Genomic DNA, 24,873 nt, shown 5'->3' with positions numbered 1-24,873 from the left:
TTCATGTTATCCGTCGCAGCAGCCAATCATGGGCAGGCCTCAGCTCAGATCTTGTAATCGAAACAACATTGATGAACTGATGAACCTAAACTGCACCTCGTCCATTTATGCCTTGCACTATATAGTATTGTATATTAGTACACTGCACAGTATTGTATATTGTATGGTAACTACGTCTACGAACATTGTACATATGTCTAAACTGAACACTGTGACCTCTTTTTTTACTTCTAATTTTTACTATGTTTGTATTTCATACTTATCTTGTCATGCACAGTCTCTGGAGCGCAACAGTAAGAAGCATTTTGTACAAAAGTATTCTGTACTTCTGTATGACAACTATTAAAGAAACTTGAAACTTGAAACTTGAGGTCATTGAAGACTACAGGAGGGATGACACATGGAAGTGGAATGACCGACAATCAGAGATCCCTTTGGACAATGTCAAAGGGCATAACATCAGAGTATAACACCGCAATGCAGGAGTTCTCAAACCAGACATACACAACATCAGAACAGCACAAGGATTCAACAGAGGCATGGATGAAAAGGGATGCTGCTGACCTGGAGAAGATCACTTCAAAACTTGCTATATGTTCACCTTTCTCTCCAGACTCTTCTTTAAGGAATGTTGTTACAGGTGTTGTCGCTGAGGATGGAGTGAACGTGCATGATTATGAGTATGACTCTGTTGGACGCAACATCATGCACAAAATGATCGGACAGCCGGCATTCACATTTTCATTTAGTAGAAAGGATAAAGCCATAACCCTTGGACAAAAATCGTCTATCAAGGTTGCTCCTGATCGAATCATTGATTCTGCACTTCTTTTTCAACGTTTCCTTATTGTCTCCCAAACTGGAGAGCTGTCATTGGAGGAGGTTATGCGTTACGAACTCAGTCCTTTCCCTCCTGCCCTCTTTGAAGCCGGAAACGTCTTCCGCAAAGCTGATAAACCACAACTAGCGCACGCGATCTGTGATCATGCAAGTGATGCAATCCTAGATTCTGTACCAGAAACGGAGCATTATGTTCTTGATGGTGGTTCACTCCTTCACCGAATACAATGGAAGCACGGACAAAGCTATAGTAAAATTGCACAGTCATATGCAGACTTCACCATCCAACATTATGGCTCAGCTACAACCATTGTGTTTGATGGCTATGAGGATGGGCCATCCATTAAAGACAACACACATCAAAGAAGAGGAAACAATATTCATCCCATTGTCAACTTCACTGCTGAGACAGAGTTCTCAGGTAAGAAGGAGGAGTTCCTGACAAGAGATCTGAATAAACAGAAACTGATCCACATGATAAGTGATGAACTGAAAGAACGGGATTGCACTGTGGTCAATTCACTTGGAGATGCTGATGTAGACATAGTAAGGGCCGCAGTGGGATCATCTCTTCTTCACACCACGACGCTGATTGGAGAAGATACTGATCTCCTCGTCTTACTTCTTTACTATGCACAGAGAGATAGCAAGGGCCTTTATTTCAGATCAGACAAGTCGAAAGCTGATGGCAGTTTTTTTTTTTTTTTTTTTTTTTTTATTGCAAAACAAAAAATATTAAAAGTCAGTACTCAACACACAATGCATAATGAAACTAACAATCAAGGTGGCTAAAATGACATGCAAGTACAGAAACAGAAAACAAACAAAAAAGTCTATAATAATATTTTACCGTATACAGTATATATCCAACGAAATTACCAATTATACCAATGCCTTATACAGGATATACCCCTAATACCTATTTTCTAAAACCCTACACACATATGCTCCAGCTCGAACCCCCCCCTCCCGGACCCCTCCTTGGATAGTACCTCCATTATCCCTCACTCCTAACCAGACACTACCATTATAAGCTAGCTTTTATTCTCTCCACCACTTCTAACCACATTGACATTTTGGATTCGTTGAGACCCAGAATTCTTGCTGTAGATATTTCTTGATAAATCACATCGAGATATGTAAGAAACCAAACCTTCCGGCACATTTTTTCTGGTTGAATGAAGCTGATGGCAGTTTTAAAGTGTACGCCATAAACCATTTGAAAGAAGTACTCGGACAGGATGTGTGTTCTCAGTTGCTGTTCATCCATGCTGTGACTGGCTATGACACAACTTCCCGGATCTTCGGAGTTGGCAAAAAGACAGCATTCCAAAAACTTGTAAAAGGGGATCCTGTGATAAAGAAATACGCAAAAAATTTAATCTCACAGAGCTTTTTCACAAACAGTTAGAGCTATGTTTGAAGTCTCACAGTGTTCCATTAGACAGACCAATTGAACACCACAGATACCACAAATTATTCTACGCAAGAGAGACATCGAGAGGTTTTGTTTCAGAATTGTATCATCAATTACTAACGTCCTCGTATGAAACCCTCCAACTTGACTCTGTCTGGAGGAGGGATATACCAGACCTGGAAAATGACTTTGATTGGCAAGGAGCCTGGGCAAATGTCCGACTTACATCAAGGAACCCGGATCATCAACAAATCAATCTTAACTATATTCACAGGACATACTTGACTCCTATAAGACTGTGCCGAATGGGGCTTAAACAAGATTCCAAATCACCCAATGTGCAAATGGGGACGAAGGGACATTTATGCACATGTATTGGGACTGCTCACCAGTTAAGGCATTCTGGAAAGATGTGACCCAACAAATATCAAAACTCGTATCTTAGAATATACCTGTACACCCCTCGGTATTATTATTGAATGATGTTTTTGAGTTTGCAGTGAATCCACAGCTAAAGAGATTGGTTTTATCGGGTATCACAGTAGCCAAAAAGCTGATCGCATCACGCTGGTTTCAACCGGAAAAAATGTGCCGTAAAGTTTGGTTTCTTACATATCTCGATGTAATTTACCATGAAATATCTACAGCAAGAATTCTGGGTCTCAATGAATCCAAAATGTCAATGTGGTTAGAAGTGGTGGAGAGAATAAAAGCTAGCTTATAATGGTAGTGTCTGGTTAGGTGCGAGGGATAGTGGAGGTACTTCTCAAGGTGGGGTCCGGGAGGGGGGGGTTCGAGCTGAGCATATGTGTGTAGTTTTTTTTTAGATAACAGGTATTAGGGGTATATCTTATATAAGACAACTAACTAAAATGTGATCTCATTGGATGTGCCCTGACAATTAATGCTTGTATATCTTATCGTGTGTTGTCATGTTTGTTTATATGTTTGTTTAAAAAATAATAAACAAATAAAATACAAAAAGGGGATCCTGTCCTTCAGGCTTGTGCCAATGCATTCACTGTACCAAACCAGACAACAGATGTGATCGATGACCTTGGGTGCCAAGCAATGGCTGTCTTTTTTGGTGGAAAGTGCACAGATTCGCTTGCAAAAATGAGATATAACATTTTCAGCAAGAAGGTTGTCTCAGCTTCATCAACGGTAACGCCTGAACGTCTACCACCAACTGAATCTGCTACCAAATTCCACTGTCGTAGAGCATACTACCAGGTCATGGTCTGGATGGGAACAGATGATGGTATAGATGCTCTAGACTGGGGCTGGAACCTGCAGGACAATAGATTTGTCCCACTCATGTCAACAATGAATGCTGCTCCAGACAGTCTCTTGAAGGTCATTCATTGTAACTGTACCACTGCCTGCAAGACACTTCGCTGCTCATGCAGAAAATATGGACTACCTTGTACTACTGTCTGTGGACCATGTCAACTTCATGAATGTGACAATCCACATAACAAGTTTCTCCCAGAGGATCCTGAAGATGATGATGAGTAGGCCTAAAGACCACAATAAGTGGGTCATTTATTTTGTGTTCAACACCAAAGCCAGCTTTCTAGGTTGAATATAATAACCAATTTTAATTTGAGCCAAAATAAGCTACAGGCAGCCATTTTGATGATGCAAATGATGCATTCCTAGCAGATATATTTAGCTAGATATGTTGCTCGTTATTAATGTATAGAGGTGCCAGAATCAGTTTATAAATCCTTTAGAAATGTTTTCCCATTTGAGATACAGGCATTCTAAGCTCCCAGTCGTAATTTTTGGACACCATTTTGAAAATTAAGCCTCTTCGGAAGGTGTATTTCCCTAAAACTTTAGTATGTTCCTAAGTATGTCTAGGGGTACTTGGGGTACCAGAATCAAATGACAAAATCATTTATATAATTTTTATATTGACATTGTAGTGATGTTAATTGTACATAATTCACCCACGGAACTATTGTTAGGAACAAGAGTTCCGCCCGAACATTATATGAGGTGGCACTACCTGCCACCACAAGTGAGTCGACTGCAAGCAACATAGCAGTAGCATGTTGTGTTTGTCTCACAAATAAATGCTGTTCGCTCTACCTCGAGCTACCGTCTCCGACTCCCATCTCTCGGCACTACACTGGTGACCCCGACATTGGTCTCGCTGAAGTATCAGGGACCGAACCGAACATGGCAAACGATGCCGTTATTCTTCAATTGCCGGAGTTTTGGGAGCATTCTGCTGCGGCGTGGTTCGCTCAAACAGAGGCGCAGTTCGCCCTACGAGGGGTTGACGACGACGCCGCGAGATATTACCACGTCGTCTCGAGCCTCGGGAGCACTACAGCGGCGAGGACGGTAGGCATCATAACAGCTCCGCCTGCCCGGAATAAATATGAGGCGTTTAAGACGCACCTACTCAGAATATTCGAGTTGTCACAGTCAGAGCGGGCCCGACGCTTGCTGGCTATACAAGGCTTGGGGGACAGCAAACCTTCGGAGCACATGGAGATGATGTTAAACCTGCTGGGTGCAGAACGGCCTGATTTCCTGTTTATCGAACTGTTTCTCAGGCACATGCCGCCACACGTGCAAACGGCACTTGCCAATACAGCGACTACTGATCCCCGTGCTTTGGCAGAGGAGGCAGACCGCTTCTACCTGGCCACTCGACACTTTGCCCCAGGGCTAATAGCCTCGACTCGCGGTTACACGCCGCAGGGGGGAGGGGCGAGGAAGAACAGGAGCAGCGCTGCCGCAGGCATGTGTTATTACCACGCGCGTTTCGGCGCGAGGGCGGCAAGATGCCGTTCCCCTTGCACTTTCGTCATAACGCATAAACGCAGACACCTGCGCCCAGTAGCAGCGGTGAGCGCAGGTATGTCGAACCGGCTGCTTTTCATTAGAGACACACTCTCCGGTTGCAAATTCCTCTGCGACACCGGAGCTCAGAGGAGCGTCCTGCCAGCTACAAAAGAGGACACCGCCGGCGATGATAGAGGTCCACGCCTGACGACCGCCAACGATACCCCTATCCGCACCTACGGTACAAGGACCGTGGAACTGTGTTTTGGGGGCCAGCGGTTCACATGGGACTGCATCACGGCCGACATTTCGTTCCCACTACTCGGGGCAGATTTCCTGGGTGCACACGGGCTCCTTGTGGACATTAGACATGGCCGCCTAATAAACGCGCAGACACAGGCTTCGTTGGCATGTGTCCGCGATGAGGCGACATACGGCGGACTTCTTACAGCTTTCACCGACCACAAACCCCTCACGTTTTCTGAGTCAAGGGTAGCGGAGCCATGGTCGGCACGACAACAGCTCACGTACGATTCCGAGTGCGCCGCGAGACACGTCGCCGAGAAGCCCAACGTCGTCATCGGAGCTGTACAGCCGGACCTCGACTACGTCAACAGGGGCTCGGAACAGGCCTCCGACCATGACATCCAGGCCCTCGGGACTGCAGATTCCAGTCTACGCCTGGAGGACGTCGCGATTGGTCACTCGGGTCCGACGCTGCTGAATGACCTATCCACCGGACACCCTAGCCCACAGGCCCCTGAGGACTGGCGAAGGCTCGCCTTTGAGATGGGGTACAACCACCACAAGATTGAACCCGCCCACGTAGACATTTCCCAGCCCTTAGAGCTGGCCCTCTCCCCCCGCCGAGGCCGTCCGCCGCTACCGCGGGACCCGCCAACGACGGAGCCGCCGTTGGCCTCGTCGACGTCTGTGCCCCCGGGTGTCGGGGAGGACGCGGGCGCTTGCGCCGCCCCTACCTCCCCGCCCCTGGCTTTCCGCACTCACCGTGGCCGGTTCATGCCCCCGGGCGCCGTGGAGGGCGAAATCGCTTGCACCGCGCCCCCGGTTGTCCGCTCACGCCGCGGCCGGGTCGTTGTCTCTCCCCGCCGTGGAGATTTTGACCATGGATGAATTCTGGGGGGGCTTGTGTAGTGATGTTAATTGTACATAATTCACCCACGGAACTATTGTTAGGAACAAGAGTTCCGCCCCCCCACATTATATGAGGTGGCACTACCTGCCACCACAAGTGAGTCGACTGCAAGCAACATAGCAGTAGCATGTTGTGTTTGTCTCACAAATAAATGCTGTTCGCTCTACCTCGAGCTACCGTCTCCGACTCCCATCTCTCGGCACTACAACATATATATAGCCATTTTAAGCTTGGCCAGCCGCAATTTTGGACGCCATCTTGAAAATGAAGCCTTTCTGGAAGGTGTATTTTCCTAGATTTTTAGTATGTTAGTGAGCATGCCCAGAGGTACCAGAATCAGTTGAGAAATCCTTTGCACCATTTTCTTAATTTGAGATATAGCCATTTTAATCGCCCCGGCGCCATCTGGGACGCCATCTTGGAAATGACGGCTTTCGGAGGGGTCGATTTTGGTCGACTTTTAGTATGTTATTTAGCACGCCCAATACTACCAGAATCCATTGAAAAACCTTTTGTATAAATTTTTTTGGGGTTAAACCATATATTGACTCGCCTATTAACAATTGTGTGTATTGAGCTAGAATAGAAGTACTGTATTGTACCCATTCTGCAATCTGTTAAAAAGTTTTCAATCAATCAATCAGAGCCCCCCCCCCCCCCCCCTCATCCGCATGCGCAGTAGTGCAAAACCAGGTCCACGCCACGGAGCCCCGCCTCAAGCCTAGTCCACGCCACGAAGCCCCGCCCAGACGTTGGGCTCTGTGGCTCTGCAGATATACCCTAGGGACGTCGTCGCCGACACAGAATAAACGTTACAAGAAGAGCGTGTTGACAGCAGCTCCCGGTGTCGTCGGTAGGTACGGTAGCTAGCTAACATATATATATATATTTAACGATGTCAACCCCGGCGAGGCGGCGGCTTATGAGAGATTTTAAAAGGTGAGTTTGTTTTTCTCTCTCCGGGAATTGAACGCTGCTGGCAGCGGGGTGTGTGTGTGTGGTCAGACGGGTTAGCTTAGGGAGCTAACTATCGTTATTACCCTGTTGTTGGCTGAAACTCTAGTTGTGTGGTCAACAACATCGTTATTATTGTCTCTTATTTTCAACCCCTAACGTTAATTATACACAACTAACCCGTTATCTATATTATCCTCGATGTAACGTGACTATTAGAAGCGCGTTATCTTTCATATTAGCTGATGATGATGTGTTCTTCCTATTAGCCACCTAAGCTAACTTAGCTAGCGTTAGCTAGTACCGACTAAGATGAGCGTGTTAGCATAAATACAGCCTCTAGTCTGTGCCCCCTTCAATTAACGTTAACACCGGTGGTTACTACGTTACTACCTCATGTATCTGGTTGCGATTAGTCTGTTGGCTTGGCTACCTTGTGGTTTACACGGGTTACACGCTAGATGGAAATGTATAGATGTAGCAGTACTGTCTATCTGTATGTCGTGTGTGTCATATATGTTATGAATTGAAAATGGGGGACCCTGATGTAAACAAGACGAAAGTCTTTCTCTGGTCTGCACTCCCTTAACAATTGTGTCTATTGAGCTGTACTGTACTGTACCCATTCTGCAATCTGTTAATAAAGTTTTCAATCAGTCTAGATGTTGATAGTGGTTGGTACCACTACCACTGTGTCTAATGTTACAGCATCTATATCAAGTTGTCTCCCCCTGCCTTGCTCTCTTGGTTCTAGTTTTTAAAGAGACAACTTGTTCGTCTTGTTCGTAAACATAGAGACTGCCAGAGGAGGAGTAACATCACATGAAATACAGTGCAAGGGGTCTCGGATAAAAGTCGCAAGCATCATCAATCAGGTCGATGGTTTTTCAGATTATTTCATGAGGTCTGGCATCAAACGCTGTATGGGAAGGACGTGACGTTTCACGGAGGAGGCCCAATTGGTATACAAACCTAAAGCAATGGGTAGCCCCACCACCAAAAACAACACATTGATTGATTGAAAACATTATTAACAGATTGCAGAATGGGTACAACACAGTACCGCTCAATACACACTTTTTTTTTTTTTGTATTTTATTTTTTTATTATTTTTTAAACAAACATGACAACACACGATAAGATATACAAGCATTAGTTGACAGTGCACATCCAATGAAATCACATTTTAGTTAATTGTCATATATAGGATATACCCTTAATACCTGTTATCTAAAAACCTACACACTTATAGGGATGGGAATTGATAGGATTTTATCGATACGATTCCATTATCGATTCTGCTTATCGATTCGATTCTTTATCGATTCTCTTATCGATACCTGATCAATTTATAATTTAAATAAATAAATTGGAAATGCAACAGAACTAAGCTGGTTAGAATAACAACATGCAACTTGACATTTCTGATTGTCATTTATTGTTGAGCCCCCATGTCAGGGGCGACAGTGGCTCGGGAGGTAGAGCAGTCGTCTGGCAATCCGGAGGTTCCCGGTTCGATTCCCGCTCCTCCCGGGCAGCATGTCGATGTGTCCTTGAGCAAGACACTTAACGTTAGGTTATGTAGATAACCAAGTTCTGTTAGTTATGGTGCGCTCAGCACCAGTTGCATATATCTCGCTTCAGCATATATACACTGAATAATTTCACAAATGTACCTTTAAATGCCAGCATTCATCTGGCCACACCCCCATCCGCTTACCTATATAAGCAGGGATGGTGCCACACACTCATCTCCTTCCCAACAAATTTCATCACAATGAAAAATCAAGGGCCGCAGCGGCGTCCTGGTGCTGAGCGCACCATAACTAACAGAACTTGGTTATCTACATAACCTAACGTTCTGTTCCGTTATGGCTTCGCTCAGCACCAGTTGCATAACAGGAGCTGAGCGGGAGCCATAGCTTGACAAATACACCCCGCTGAGGCCCCCCACAGCCATCAGATCAGGGAGGGCCGAGCCCCCCCGACCCACCCTAATGGAGGGCACCCCCCCTATTGGTGGCTTCACGGGAGGGCAACGGACCCGACCGTGCGAAGAGGCACTCAAGCAACTCAACGCACAGGGTGAGCAGAGCGTGGCTTGACCCCACGACTACACACACGCACAACCCGCATGCCACCCGGGAACGAACGGAGGAACAACCTCGTTACTGCCCCCAGAATCACGGGGTCAAGGGCAAACCCAACCCCGTGGCAAGGCCGTAGCAGCGGAGCGCGAAGGAAGACCCAGACCCACCAAAAGGACTGGACTCCCTGGAATGGGGGCCCGGAGAAGTCCATGATGCCAGCATCAAGACTCCACCAGGTGGGCACGTAGTGCCCCGCCCCCCACATCGCCAGCGTATTCGGACAAAGGCCCCTCAGTTACTGCACCTGGTATTCCCAGGCGGAATCCCATCCAAGTACTAACCAGGCCAGAACCTGCTTAGCTTCCGAGATCGGACGAGATCGGGCGTGTTCAGGTTGGTATGGCCGTAAGCCGAGCGGGCCCTGTCCCCCCAATAGTACACCGCCTGGCACACTGACCCTGCAGAACAGGCAGTCAGCATGGCCGTAAGCACACAAAAAAGGTTAACCAACGGAAGCAGGCAGCGCACCGGGGAAAAACCAGGCAACAGGCTGTTAACCCTAGCCTGGAGACTGCGGACGAGACAGGCGCCAGAGGGGACAGCTGAACACAGCCGCCCCGGCGGAAGGGGCGTATGCTGGCGTTCAGGGGAGGAAACTAACTTTTTGGCTTACCAGCCAACTGGCGAGTATCTGATTTTTTTTACCAGCCAAACAGATTTTTTACCAGACAAAAAAAATCGCTAATTGTGATAATTACTTCTTTGTATGTCAAGCCGCGTCAATGTTGTGTATGCATCTGGGTAGGCACACTGTGCCTTTAAGACAGCACAGTGGTCTTACGACAGTGCTGTGAAGTACCGTCAAGTGTTGTGGTAACGTCAGTTGGGTTGGTGTGCTGTTGTGCACAGTGCACTGGTTGAGCTAGCCCCTTCCGTGACTGCAATGTGCAAGCCAGGGGCTTTTGAGCATGAAATAAAATGTCTAACCTTACGTCGTAGTCCGGTGCTTTTTTGGAAACATTATAGTCATAACAGATACACCTAGCTGGCTGCTTTGAGCACACGGGGCTAACGTTAGCTAGCAAGCAGCTATAGCTAAAACGCTAACTAGAAGCTAACCACTGTATACAGTTCCAGTAGACTAACATTACACCTCTGTGATTTAAATGTGTCCTTAGTAACTTATACTCGAGGGTTGTACTAGGGTTGGATGCAGTTCCCCGTTGGTCAGTCTGTCTGTTTTCCATCTTCTGCTGTGTTTAACGTTATCTGTTTGCGAGTGCTCCTGATGGCTAGCCTAGTACCGCGGGACTTTTATTATTATATGTCCGCGGGTTGGCCAGTACTGCGCAAACGTTTATTAAACATTATATGTTCGTGGGTGGTCTTGTGCAGTGCTCTCGTGGCACTGTAGTGTCAACTAAAGCGAACACTCAGAAGACGCGCACCGTTTGCCAGTGCAGTGATTGCAGAATGTTTAATTTTTTTGTATACTCGCCAGCAGGAGAGGAAAGTAACTTTTTGGCTTACCAGCCAACTGGCGGGTATCTGATTTTTTTTACCAGCCAAACGTAAAAAATACTAGCATTTGGCCAGTAAAGTGGCAGGCCTGTACAGTGCGACATATATCTCGCACGTGCTACAGCAACAGCGGTCTGTGCGATGAATGGATTTACTTCACTAGCACTGGTGCGATAGGGATTCGGTTCATATAGATACTCTTATTTTGAAAATCCTGTAGCGGGTCTCATTTCTGCCCACGCGCAGCTCCAGCTATAATAACTAGGCTCGACAGCTAGCAACATTCAGGTGCATATGATACTCTTATTTTGAAAAAACTCCGTGACAACTCGACGAGTCATATCCGCCCTATCCGTGCTTGCAAGCAGAGCAGCGTGTTGGTGCGCACTGCTGCTGCGACAGCAGTGCGCCTACACGTCCCGAAATAAGTCCGTGGTGTTTTTTTTTTCTCGCAACGGGTCAAATGCATCTACATGCTTTGCACCGTCGCCATTCCTTTATGCGCACATCGCCCGAAATTAACGTTTATGTACCATTACAATCACTACAACGTTAGCAAGCTAACAAGCTAATCCTGAGAGAGAGCCAGCAGACACAGCAGAGCCAGCAGACACAGTGTGGAAAGGGAAATGGGGGGGCACTCTCTCCCCTTCCCTGTGTGTGTGCGTGCGTGCGTTTGGAAAGACGATGAAGTCACTAGTCAGGACTCAGGACAGGAGTATATTATAGTAAACTGAGGATGGACAGATAATGTTGATATTCAAATATAAAAAAATTCGAGAGGAGTGGAAGTTTGAAGACAGACTAGACTACAATATGATGCGGGGGTGGTGAGTTGAAACAGTGTGTGTGAATGAATGAATGTAAACTTTATTTAACAGATTGCAGAATGGGTACAGTACAGTACGGCTCAATACACACAATTGTTAAGGGGATGCAGACCAGAGAAAGACGTTTGTCTTGTTTACATCAGGGTCCCCCATTGTGTGTGTGTGTCCCAACCGACCCCACTTCTATGTTTCAATAAATTATTTGCATTTAAAACTATTAACGCTGACTCATTCCTTCAGTCCACTCAAAATTATGCTAATATTCCTTATGTTGTTTATGATATTAATTGAAAATAGCATATGAGAGTATTACTATTATAGTAATAATAACACATGGCGATATACTAAATGACAGCCAAACATGGCACTGCAACTAAATAACACAAATACAATAGGCACATTTGTGACTGTTACAAATATAACACGTTTTATACTTGTGCTACAAGATTTTGGCCTGTGCTGCAAAACTATCAACCTCTGTAGCACCAGTGCTATGTGCAAAAAAAGTTAACGTACAGCCCTGAAAGTGGCCTAATTTCCTCCCCTGCTGGCGTTGTTGCATGACCAAGCCTCCATTTAAAAACCCCCACCCAGAGGGGTTGAGGCAGAGAAGGCTGACACGATTGGCAGACGTCATGAACGTGCAGGGGCACCCTCAACCGGTGAACCCGAGAGTTGACACTGCTCCAACACACCAGGGAATCAACCACCTTGGCGTTACCCAATGCGGTGGTTGTTCCTATAACCCCTCAAGAAAAAACTCCAAAACACACCTGCGGGTATACACCGGCTATACCGCAGTACAAGTGTCTCAGTTTTCAAAAAAGGGTTAACCCAGGCCTACGGGTCGACGAACATTACCTCGGACCGGGCCTGGCGATACGGGAAGCACAGGGTCACCAGAGGAGGTCAAAGACCACCCCAACAGGCCCCTCTTCGCCATGCGTGAGAGAGGAGCGAAAAATAATGGAGAACCAGCCCCTAAGCACACCGTACTTGGTATTCCCAGGCGGTCTCCCAACCAAGTACTAACCAGGACCAACCTGTGTAGCGGCCGAGATCCGACGAGATCGAGCGTGTACAGGTTGGCATGGCCGTAAGCCATTACGACAGTGCTGAGTAAAAACGTACCCAACCAGGGTCTCCATAGCGCTTAACCCTGTGACACCCGGACCGACCTGGCATTTTTCCCCCTGAAAAAAGCCCAAGTCCCTCAGGGTACCAGAACAGCAGATCTGCATCCCCGGCGGACAACGGGTTCAACTGATCCGGTCCAGCGTGACCAGAACCAGTCCCGTGCCCTAACCACGCCGACATGCCAACTCCAGGAGAAAGGGCAGATATGCGTGACGATCTTAACATGAAAAAGAAGGCGCCACCCAGACGTTCGGCCGAACCGCGCCTGGTGGCCCACCCCAAGGGCGTGAGACCCCTCTACATATGTTCAGATCCATTCCGTCATCATCCCCCAGACATGAACGAGAATCCGTCGAAAAACCAACCCAGGTCGTGGGATTTGGTCGTCGGAAGAGGAAAAACCCCCATCTCAGTTGCTTTATAAAAACGCCGTTTCAACCACAAGCAACCAAGGCGTGCCAGTCAGTCGCCTGTTTACAGCGAGCTAGCACTATACGTGCGTCGGGACACACCCCCATCAATGAACAGGCTATTTAGACCTGTCATTGAATCCCCAAGGCGCCCAGGGGAACGACAAGAGGGGTGTGACACTTCCTAACTCCAAAACTTTTTGAATAGAAAAGAAGGAAGCATCAACAGTATGTATCCCAGTCTACACAGCCAGGGGTAAAAATTGTTCACATTTTTACATCCCACCACCCCCCCATAGGAAGGAGACGGGGATCCCCAGAGAGACTTCCCACGCGAGCTGTACAGATTGAAAAGAATATATTGCACCTTGAGCCATGTAAAAAAATGGTTTTAGGGCTCTCCGGGGAAGAGGCACTGAACCCATACACACTCAATAATCGAATTGAATCGAATACATAAACAATAGAATAGGACCCTTCTAGTAGAGCCATATGAAATCCGTTTTATTATTTTCCAAATTCCATTTTATTTTTTCCCAAATTCCATTTTTTCCGTTTTAATATTTCAGAATTCTGTATTTTGCCTTTTATGCTCATTTTACCATCAGAAATAGTGTCTAATAAGTGGGAATGAATAAATGTCCACAATTGAATAAGATATAACAGTCCATTTAATGTTTTTAAGTGCTTCAACTCAGAAATACAGTTCAATTTTACACAATATTTTTCAATTAATATTGTGACAAAATAAAAATACATATTTCAAGTGTAAACAATAGATACAGCTAGCTACTACTGACATTATCACAATGACAATGTCAGTAACCTAGCTATATCTATTATATTGTGATGAAATATAGTAATGCATAATTTAGGCACCTTTAGTTTAGTTTATTTCGTTTATAAAGGACAGTGTATAATGGCAAACGTTTGCATTAAACAAATGGATGAGTGCACCAGATTTAGCAAGAAGCTATCATTTCCATCTATAGTCCTATGTACTGTAACGTTTCATAGCTATTTAAGTTTATTTAGATTATAAAGGGCAGTGTATAATGACAATAGTTTGCATTAAACAAATGGATGGGTGCACTAGATTTAGCAAGAAGCTATCATTTCCATCTATAGTCCTATGTAATGTAACGTTTCATAGCTATTTAAGTTTATTTAGATTATAAAGGGCAGTGTATAATGACAATCGTTTGCATTAAACAAATTGATGGGTGCACCAGATTTAGCTAGAACTTCTAGAAGCTATCATTTCCATGGATAGTCCTATAACGTTACATAGCTATTTAAGTGTATTTAGTTTATAAAGGGCAGTCGTTTGCATTAAACAAATGGATGGGTGCACTAGATTTAGCTAGAAGCTAAACGTCCTAACGTCCTCACAATAGTGTCGCAAGTGTTTTTGCGGGTCCAGTCCACGAAACGTTGACAGAATTAGCAAAACACCTTATCACCGGAGGCATAAAAGTCATTAGGATACTGTTCTGCTCTGAATTGAGGGCTTATTGTGGAATAGTTTAGCTTCTTGACGATGTTAACACAAGCAGCCAGACGCTTGAGCACCGCGGCTGTGTTGTGTGTAACACGCTGTAGCGTCCCCGCCTCCCCGGTCGCGTGTACACCAAACGTTCCACCCAAAAACGAAATTTCAGTCCAGATTAGGCCAAATTCTGCAATATTCCACGTTTTGCAGTTGATTGAACCATTTTTATTGGTTAATTCCGCGATTCCGTCCGCGATTCCGTGAACGCGGATTTCATATGGCTCTACCTTCTAGAGGGTCCACTCACTTTGACAATCTGAGGAGGAAGGCTCTGTACTCCGATGGAGGCTCCCTCACATGGAAGAAGGAGTCCGAACTCACAGAAGGCCCGAATAGGCGCTTGGTGAGGAGGAGCCCTGACCACCCCCCTGAAACAGATCCATCACATGGACCTGAACAGCACACGGAAGTCCTACCAACAGAGACGCGCTCGGTGACGTACTCCATGGTGGGGGAATTCCTGCGGTGCACATGCCCAATATACCAGGCCGTGGGACCAGGAAACTCCCTCCCCCCCCCGTAACGTGCCGAACCGCCACGTGACGGGAACCTTGAAGGACAGGGGTGTACCCCTGACCGACAGAAACAAGGGGGAGACGAAAGGTTACCAGTTCACCCCTTTACGACCCCACACCCATGATACGATGTAATGACAAAAAAAGAATATGACACAGTCAGAAGCGTTTGACAGCCCCACACAGCGCATGAGCTAACCTGCTATCTGATTTTTACTAAGGAAAAAACACAGAATAGAGAGGGCTCTAAGAGCCCCGGTCCAACATACACATGTGCTTCTGTGGCCAGTCCAACCGAGTTGTAGGTCACATGACACACACAACCCATCATCACCTACAAAAAATGGCAAAAACACTCAACAGAGGAACACCGTTTTTCACAATGAGAGAATACATCATTCTCGATTAGTATCGGCCACAGGCCTTGCTAAGCACACACGACAGCGACCAAACCATATTTTCTTTTAGGAAAATAAAGTTTCTCCAGCAGTTTTAGCACAACCTCAGCAATCAAGCTAAGGGTTACATCGCATCCCTACCACACAAACGACGCAATTAGTGCACAACATGTCTGATAGGAGGATGAAAAAGTCCCCAGGGAACCGGGGGGAAACACAATCCTCTTATTTTACCCTCAATACGGCCAGTTAAAACAGGAAAACCTGTTAATATGTGAACACACTGTTCATTGTCATCACAGGCTGAGAAAAGAACATTCTTTTACTCACTTGTCACTAAGCATAGCTTCATAGGTTAGTTACCTTAGTTGTGAGTACACGGTACATAACAACACACATGATGTTACTCACACAACAACCAGATCATTATCACATCTGTAACAACAACCCGATTTGCACGGAGAAGCTAACTGCCAGTGACAAAAACAGCTCACACATAACCCGCGTCGTATCCTAAATGCACTGCAGCAACACACGTTTTGGGAAAAACATCGTTATTCACAATACATTTAGAAAAGTAAAACCAGAAGACGTGTTCTAAGGTCTGGTCAAACCTGGTCCTACCCGGAACGTAGATCAGCGAAGTGCAGTCACAGACACCGTAGGAACACAGCCGCTCCTGTGTTGTTCGAACTGGGCAGCGTCGCCGCTCCAACCCGCACTACAGTCCTCTTTGTTGACGCAACCTTGCCGTCCTGGCTCAGGGCAGGGTCGACGAAACATCCCCTGTCAAGGATGACGTCGTAGTCAAGAGTGTAAAACATGTTAAAATCAAAGCACGTTCAACAGAATAGCATCAAGCTAACGGCCGCTCCAACCGTTCGGGCGCTACTGCCCCTGCTCGCGAGACGCCGAGCTAACTGCGCACGCGACCAGAAGCGAGCTCACGGCGGCGCGCGAGAAGCTAAAGCTACCCCGCGCCAGGCCATGGCCTATAGCAGCAAGCTAACGTTACCTAGTGATCACGACATGCTAGCACCGCAGCTAACAGCTGACTGGCTAACAGTAGGCCCAACCTGAGCAGGCCATGCAGCGATCCCAGCAGGCTAACGCAGCACTAACAGCTGACTGGCTAACCGTAAGCTAAGCAGCTATCACCTGAACATGTATACAATGACATAACACTCACCCAGACAGGCCGCCGTTCTGAACCTCTCCTCACTTTTTTAGAGAAAAGAGAAACAAGATGTCCACACTGCTTTACAACGGTGATTTTACCAACACCCGACGGAATCAGCACAATATCCAGACCTTTCGGCAAATTTTTTCCGGTTGGAACCATCGTGATGCTATCAGCTTTTTAGCCACTGTGATACCCGATAAAACCAATCTCTTTAGCTGTGGATGTACTGCACACTCAAAAACATCATTCAGCAGTAATACAGAGGGGTGTACAGGTATATTCCAAGTTAAGAGATTTGATAATTGCTGGGTCACCTCTTTCCAGAATATCTTAACTGGTGGGCAGTCCCAGTACATGTGCATAAATGTCCCCTCGTCCCCATTTGTACATAAAGAGCATTTGGAGTCTTGTATAAGACCCATTTTTTTCAGTCTTATAGGAGTCAAGTATGTCCTGTGAATATAGTTAAGATTGATTTGTTGATGGTCCGGGTTCCTTGATGTGAGTCGAACATTTGCCCAGGCTTCTTGCCAATCAAAATCACTTTCCAGGTCTGGTATATCCCTCCTCCAGGTGGAGGGTTTCATATGAGGACATTAGTAATTGATGATAAAAATCTGAAACAAAACCTCTTGATGTCTCTCTTTCATAGAAGAATTTGTGGTATCTGTGGTGTTCAATTGGTTTCGTTAATGGAACACCTTGAGTCTTCAAACATAACTAACTGTAAGTAAAAAAAGATGTGTGGACTTGGTGAGATTAAATTTCTTCTGTATTTCTTCATAACTACAGAAACCCTGTTTGTTAAAAACATCCCCTAATGAGTGTATGCCTTGCTTTTCCCATATAGGGAATCTTATAGGTCGTTTTCCAATCAAGAGTGCATTGTTATTGAATAAGGGAGTATGATTGTGCCATTTATGTGGGTTAGGATATTTTTTGTGTGTTTCACGCCATATCCGGATCGCATGAGTAATTATGGGGCCAAATTTCCGTTCGCAATGCTTGATTGGTAGTTTAGTGCAGGGGTTCCCAAACTTTTCAGGCCAGGGCCCAGAAAATAAGGCGTCAGAGAGCCGCGGCCCAATGCACATCGTCGGGCTTTTTTTTTTTTTTTTGCCAGGCGACCGATATTTTAAGCCAAATATCACTTCAATCCTATTAAGTTAGTTCAAGTTAGTTATTCATTTATATGTGCTATTTATGAGAGGGCTAACTTGTTGCAAAATAATAATGATAATAATAATAGCCTCATTAAAATACTATTGTTGCTTCGGTTGTTTTCAGCGTTTTATGTGCATAATCTGTTATTTAGTTTGAAATGTTCGTTGAAATAAGTAGATTTTTCGTTTTTGTTTATTTATTAAGTTAATATAAAATCACATTTTAGAATACAATAGAATAGAATTTTAGAATACAACTAGAAACACTGTCCTGGCCTGCTTCTAAGTTCAGTGGCCTGACATTTTTTTTTATTTAAAAAAAAAAAAAAAAATTAAATCATCTCGCGGCCCACCTTTGGGTCGCGACCCCGACTTTGGGAACCACTGGTTTAGTGTATGCTATGTCCTTCAGTCTATGTGGGGCTACTATGTTTTCTTCTAATTTTCTCCAGGATACTAATGCTTGGGGATCAAACCATGTTGTCAATGGTCTTAATGTGTAAGCCTTAAAATAGTGGAAAAAATCTGGAAATGCCATGCCACCGTCTGCTTTATTTCTCTGTGCGGTGCATCTTTTTATACGTGGTGGTTTGTTATTCCAAATAAATTTGTATGTGGAGGAGTGTAATCTTTTCCAGTAACCCTCTGGAGGGGGTAACGGTAGCATTGAGCTGAAGAAGTTGATTCTAGGTAGTACGTCCATCTTAACTATTGATATCCGTGCCTGTACTGAGTTTTTAAGTTTTGCCCACCTATCAAGGTCGTCTTTGATTTTGTTTTGGATTTTTGTGTAATTGTGCTTCACCGTTTGTCTTATGGTGGGGAATATTTCCACTCCCAAACATCTAAAATGTTTTACCATAGGTATCTCTCCTGGGAGGGTTATATCTTTTTTTGCAGGGGCGTTAAGTGGAGGGAAAGCCGACTTCGGCCAATTTATCTTGAATCCCGATAAATCTCCAAAGTTCTCAATCAACTTGAGCAGATGAGGCAGTGTGGTGTTGGGGTTTTGCATGAACAGTATTACGTCGTCCGCATATAAACTAATTTTATGTTGTGTGCCCTTGATTACGATTGGTTCTATGGATTGGGATTGTCTTATATATTGTGCTAAAGGTTCTAATGATAGATCGAATAGTCCGGGACTAAGAGGGCAACCCTGTCTAGCTGAGCGTGATACCGGAAAGATTCCGGAGGTGATTATACCTGTTGTAATCATGGCCGATGGGTCTTTGTATACTACTTTAATCATATCAATGAAACCTTTACCTAACCACATCTTCTCTAATACTGCCCATAGATACGACCATTCCAGCCTGTCAAAAGCTTTCATTGCATCCAGGGACAGCATCGCCTTAGGTATGGTGTCGTTCTTGTCGGCATCTAGTACGTGCAGTATTCGTCTTATGTTATCAGTGATCAGGCGGCCTCTTATGAAGCCAGTTTGGTCCGGATGAACTAAAGACGTCATATGCTTTTGTAATCTGATGGCTAATACCTTAGAGCAGTGGTGCCCAACCAGTCGATCGCGATCGACAGGTAGATCGCGGGCTGATTTAAAGTAGATCTTGATTAATAAAATTTGATTATAAAAAAAAATAAAATTTGCCAAATCAACTCTTTCTCTCCTTGTTAACTACAACAAGCAATGCTGTTTGTTATTTAAGATGAGGTCGGACTCGGCACTGACAGATTTGTGTTCATTATGTCATTATGCTGCTTTTATAAAGCCTCAAATGACGGCTTACAATATACAATTTTGGCTGGTAGCTCTCAGCTAGGTGGTAAATTAAAAAGTAGATCTTGGTTCAAAAAAGGTTGGCCACCCCAGTTTGATATCGGTTCCGAGGAGGCTTAAGGGTCTGTAACTACCGCACTCGGTGGGGTCTTTGTCTTTTTTGAGAAGGACTGTTATGAGTGCAATATTGTCGTTCTTATGGAAGTTCCCCTCCTTGACTGAGTATAAGATCATATTTAGTAATAAGGGTCCAATTATGTCCCAACAAGAGAGGTACATTTCTGGTGGGATACCGTCTCTTCCAGGAGCCTTACCAGTTTGCATTTCGGATATGGCCTTCTTGAGTTCCTCTAGTGTGATCGGTGTTTCTAACTGTTTAGCGTCATCCTCTGAACATTTAGGGAGAATAATTTGATTAAGATATGTGTCCATTTTGTTTTGATCGAAGGTCGTTTCTGATTTATATAAGTTGGAGTAGAATTCTTTGAATGTCACGTTTATTTTTTCCGGGTCTGTTTCAAGTACTTGTTGTGCTCTAATGATAGTTATATCTGCAAATTTTGCATTAATTCTTAATCGCATCGCTAATACAGGGCTGTACGCTAAGCTTTTTCACTAGGGGCACACTTGCCCCTAAATGAGAAATTTAGGGGCAAAAAATATTTTTTAGGGGCAAATTTTTAAATAACAATTTTACCATTATTTATATCGATTGTTTTGATTTAAAAAAAAGAAAAAAAATTATATTTTTTTGAATAAAATATATATATTATATAATCATACTTGTAGTTGTATTATCTGCGAGACATCGCCACCACGCAACAAGTCAAAATGCTCGCTATATGCAACCAGCTCCACTGTCTGTGTATACTCGAGTAGCCTCCAGCTACGGCCAGGATTCTCCGGAGCTGCAGCTGGACCCTATACTGTAGCCTCCAGCTACGGCCAGGATTCTCCGGCGCTGCAGCTGGACCCTATTGACTATATTCAGTGTGCCCTCAGCTCGAATACGCATCGACTCAGTGTTATAACTTATAAGACATTGATATCAGGAGCTATCTGAACTATTTAGTTTAATGGGACGTTTCGTTTTGAACAGTAAGCTAACGCGAGCTATCATGCACTACTAGAGCTGCCGCGGTATTGATATTTTCCTTACCGCACGAATTTGCGCAATATTTCCTACCGCCGCGGTAATTACCGCACAGTGCGCACAAAAAAAAAAAAAAAGTTTGAATGCATTTTTCTTTTTTTAGTAGTCTACTCTTATAGCCTGCCTCTAGTCTAATGGCGCTTTTCCACTGCATATTACCTACTCGACTCGACCCGCTTTAGGCACCTGGTACTTCATTCCTTTTCCACTGCAGCCAGGTACTACTCCGTTTGGGGAATGGGGATGCAGGCGGGGCCGCCGCCGCTCGCTTGTGTACACTGAAAGCTCCGTGGGCATAGATGTCCGAGGGCTTGCAGCAAGCCAGAGTTTAACACAGTTTCAATCAATCAATCAATCAATAACAACATTAACCAGACTCTCGTTGCGTCTATTCTGCCAAAGCTAACGTTACCTCTCATTGTGTATTCTACCAAGCAAACCCGGGTTTAACGTTACCTCTCGTGTATATCGGATAACAACAACAAACTTAACACATCAGCGATCTTGTTGTGACACTAAACTCTCCGCTCGGTGGTAAATTGGGTTGATGTCGGTTTTGTTTCATCAATAAATAAGGCAGAATACACAGTGAATCCATTCTTTTTTGTTTATTGCACTTGGTTCTGTCGCAAACAAATCCTGAATGAAATGCATCCTTAGCGAGGCAGTAAAGATGGCGGCGTTCTGTTTTCGTTCAGAGGCGTCGAGTAGGGGGTATCTGCAGAGCCGCAGAGCCAGGCTGGACCAATAGGGTCGCTTGGAACCGAGTAGGGTATATCTGCAGAGCCGCAAGCCGCAAGCCAACTTTATTATTATGATAAAAAACAGCGGTGACGCGGTATTCAGCCTAACTCTGCGGTGAGCGTGATGCAACAGCGATACCGCGGTAATGCGGTTATCGCGGCAGCTCTATGCACTACTAGACTTGCTGGAGGATTTGTTGATATCAGTAGCTAGCCGGCTGGCAGTGTGTCCCACTAGAGACTAGTGTTTACAACAGCCACGGGTGCGGGAGGGAGGAGGAGCAGACGCCGCAGCTCTCTCCGTGTGTCTTGAGTTCAGTTCAGTTCGGCTCACTATAGGAGGTCGAACGCGTCGAAAATATGAAGCAATACTAACTTTACTTTTCTTCATAGCTAAATCAGACAGCCAGCCAGTCTATCAGAGTGAGTGCTCAGTCGATTGTTCCCGCTGATCATACCTCCTGAGTGCTCACTGCTCAGCTCGCGTGAGTGGCGTCATCACACGCCTTGGATAATTTAGGAGTGAAATGCGAATGCAAGGCTTGAAAGCACTGCTCGCAAGCCCGCCCCCAGATAATATTTACCAATCGCAACGGCCAATTAAAGGGGCAATTCGCGACCATCTCGTCGCACTGTACAGCCCTGTAATAGGTGACTAGGTTTAGAACCTTGGGAGTACTGCTGTTGTCTTGTGCTACGTATTTGTATTTCCGATTGTTGTCTGTATATGGCATTGATCTCTTTTTTTTAGTACCTTAACTTGATTTTCTAATCGAGTTGAGTTGTTGTATTGTAAAGAATTAAATAACGTTGAGTAAAGCGTTTCCAGTTCAGCCAGTTTTGTGCATCGATTCTTGCGCATTTTGGAGGAAAAGCTATCAGTGAAATCCTTGATCATTCCCTTTACCGACATCCATAATATTCTGGGGTCTTGCACCGAGTTTGCATTCTCCCGTAGGAATACTATAAGAGCTTCTTTGAGTTGTGTAATGTATTCCTTGTTATTAAGCAGCATCGAGTTAAATCGCCATCTTGGGGCTCGGGAAGATAGTATACCAAATGTTCCTTTTAGGAGTAAATAACAGTGATCTGATAGTGCATTGGGTATCATTTCCACTTCATAGTTATCAAATAGTCTCGGGGATGCAAAGACATAATCTATTCTGGATAATGTGTTATGTCTCGCAGATCGACAAGAGTACTTTCGGGTCGTGGGATTAAGTGATCGCCATAAGTCATTTACACCTGTAATCTTTGACCAATCCTTTAATGCATTAGATGAATTCTTTTGTTCGCTGGAAAAGGCGAGGTAAGATTTGTCCATCCTTGGATTCCAAATGGCATTAAAATCCGCACCTATTATAAATGAGTAATCGGGAAGGTCTAACATTGCTTTGGTTAGTGTAGTGAAGAAACCCTCTTCGTACAAATTTGGGGCGTATACCGCTGCCAACGCTATTTTCAAATCAAATCAAATTTATTTATAGGGCCCGACAACACACGTTAATGTCCCCATGGGCCGTACAGATCTTCTTTAAACAAGTCAAGAAGAAAACATAACAATAAGTCAAGAACAGAACAAGAACACCATAAGGTGCAAACATTTTTAGATGGATGCAAATAAATGAAAGAATGCAAGCACTCCCAGACATACCCCACGCGAAGGTAAGGAAAAACTCACTAAAACCTAACAATAGGGAAAAAAGCTCCACAGGCAGTGTGGAGGAGAGAAACCTTAGAAGGGCCATTCAAGGGGGGATCTCCCTTCTTAGATGTTGGTGATAGTAGTGTTGCAGACGGACAGTTGGTAAGCATGCACTCATGTGTGTAGTGGAACACAGATGAGTGCATGCAATAGCAACTGTACATTTTGAAAAATTAAAGATAGAGCTAATAGCGATAGCAACTGAACATTTTGAAAGATTAAAGATAGAGCTGATAGCAATCTATTTGAGGCACAGGGGCGGCGCAAAGAGGGTCACATCCTCCCCGTCTTAGTCAAGGGACATTTAACACTCCGGTCGTTGCTCAGGGACAGCCGGAGACAGGGAGATAGGGGGCGGCGCAGAGAGGGTCACGAACTCCCCGACATCATCGCGGGACATCCGGCACTCCGGTCACCACTACGAGACCTCCGGAGACAGGGGGGCACGCAGAAGGGGTCGCAACCTCCCGGCCTTCGTCACGGGACGTCCAACACTCCGGTCAACACTCCAGGACAGCAAGTCATAGGGAGACAGGGAGACGGGACAGGCGTTAGACAGCTCATGAGATTGTAGTAGGCGGACATAGCAATAGATACAAGTGGTAGGCATATATGTGAAAGGAGTAGATATATGAAGTAGGCGTATTATGTGAATAGAAATGGAAGTTTTCCTGTTCTTGTGTACAATCTTAGCTATAGTTATCCGACCATCTACATCAGACCATACTCCCTTTAATTCAATATTCAACTTACATCTAACGACTATGGCTACACCTCGAGTTCTCGTACCAAAAGAAGAGTGACTAATATTATGATATGTGTTGTCCGCTAACGTATCTATGTCTTTCTCTAGAATGTGCGTTTCGCTTAGCAGAGCAACGTCCACCTGTTCTTTTTTCATCAGTGTGAGCACGCTTTTGCGTTTGTGTTGGTTATTTATTCCCCCAGTGTTCCAGATCATTATATTCAAACTAGCCATAATCTATACATGTTGTTGTGTAGTTATTGGTAATGCTTCTGGAGTGCGAGGCAACAATAGATATACATCCAACTAGTGAGGTCCCGTTGAGAGCAGAGCTTAAAAACATACATATATACAAATAAAAATCCCCTTTCCCCCCCTCCCATCGAGAGTCGTACAAGATTGTGTCCCATAGACACATCCTACACTTATGACTCCCTCCCTTAGGCCAGGGGTTCCCAAACTTTTCAGGCCGGGGCCCAGAAAATAAGGTGTCAGAGAGCCACGGCCCAATGCACATCGTCTGGCTTTTTTTTTTTTTTTTTTTTTGCCAGGCGACCGATTTTTTAAGCCAAATATCACTTCAATCCTATTAAGTTAGTTCAAGTTAGTTATTCATTTATATGTGCTATTTATGAGAGGGCTAACTTGTTGCAGAATAATAATGATAATAATAATAGCCTCATTAAAATACTATTGTTGCTTCGGTTGTTTTCAGCGTTTTATGTGCATAATCTGTTATTTAGTTTGAAATGTTCGTTGAAATAAGTAGATTTTTCGTTTTTGTTTATTTATTAAGTTAATATAAAACCATATAGTCACAT

General features: G+C 44.7%; 1 protein-coding gene across 2 annotated transcripts in view; it reads left to right on the top strand.

Annotated features, from left to right (window-relative positions):
* The first annotated feature begins 7,004 nt into the window (after nucleotides 1–7,004).
* Nucleotides 7,005–24,873, top strand: part of ube2al (ubiquitin conjugating enzyme E2 A, like) — a 38,259-nt gene continuing 20,390 nt past the window's right edge. The window contains exon 1 of one of the 2 annotated variants that reach the window (XM_084315109.1): nucleotides 7,005–7,154. In XM_084315109.1, the coding sequence (XP_084171235.1) occupies nucleotides 7,111–7,154 (44 nt within the window). In that variant the 5' untranslated portion in view covers nucleotides 7,005–7,110. The remainder of the gene's footprint in view (nucleotides 7,155–24,873) is intronic. The other variant, XM_084315110.1, reaches the window with a different exon arrangement.

This window comes from Notolepis coatsorum (assembly GCF_963971535.1).
Source record: "Notolepis coatsorum genome assembly, chromosome: 5".
Classification (NCBI taxonomy): Eukaryota; Metazoa; Chordata; class Actinopteri; order Aulopiformes; family Paralepididae; genus Notolepis; species Notolepis coatsorum.
Note: the sequence above shows the minus strand (reverse complement) of the source record. Positions and strands in the feature narration are given on the sequence as shown.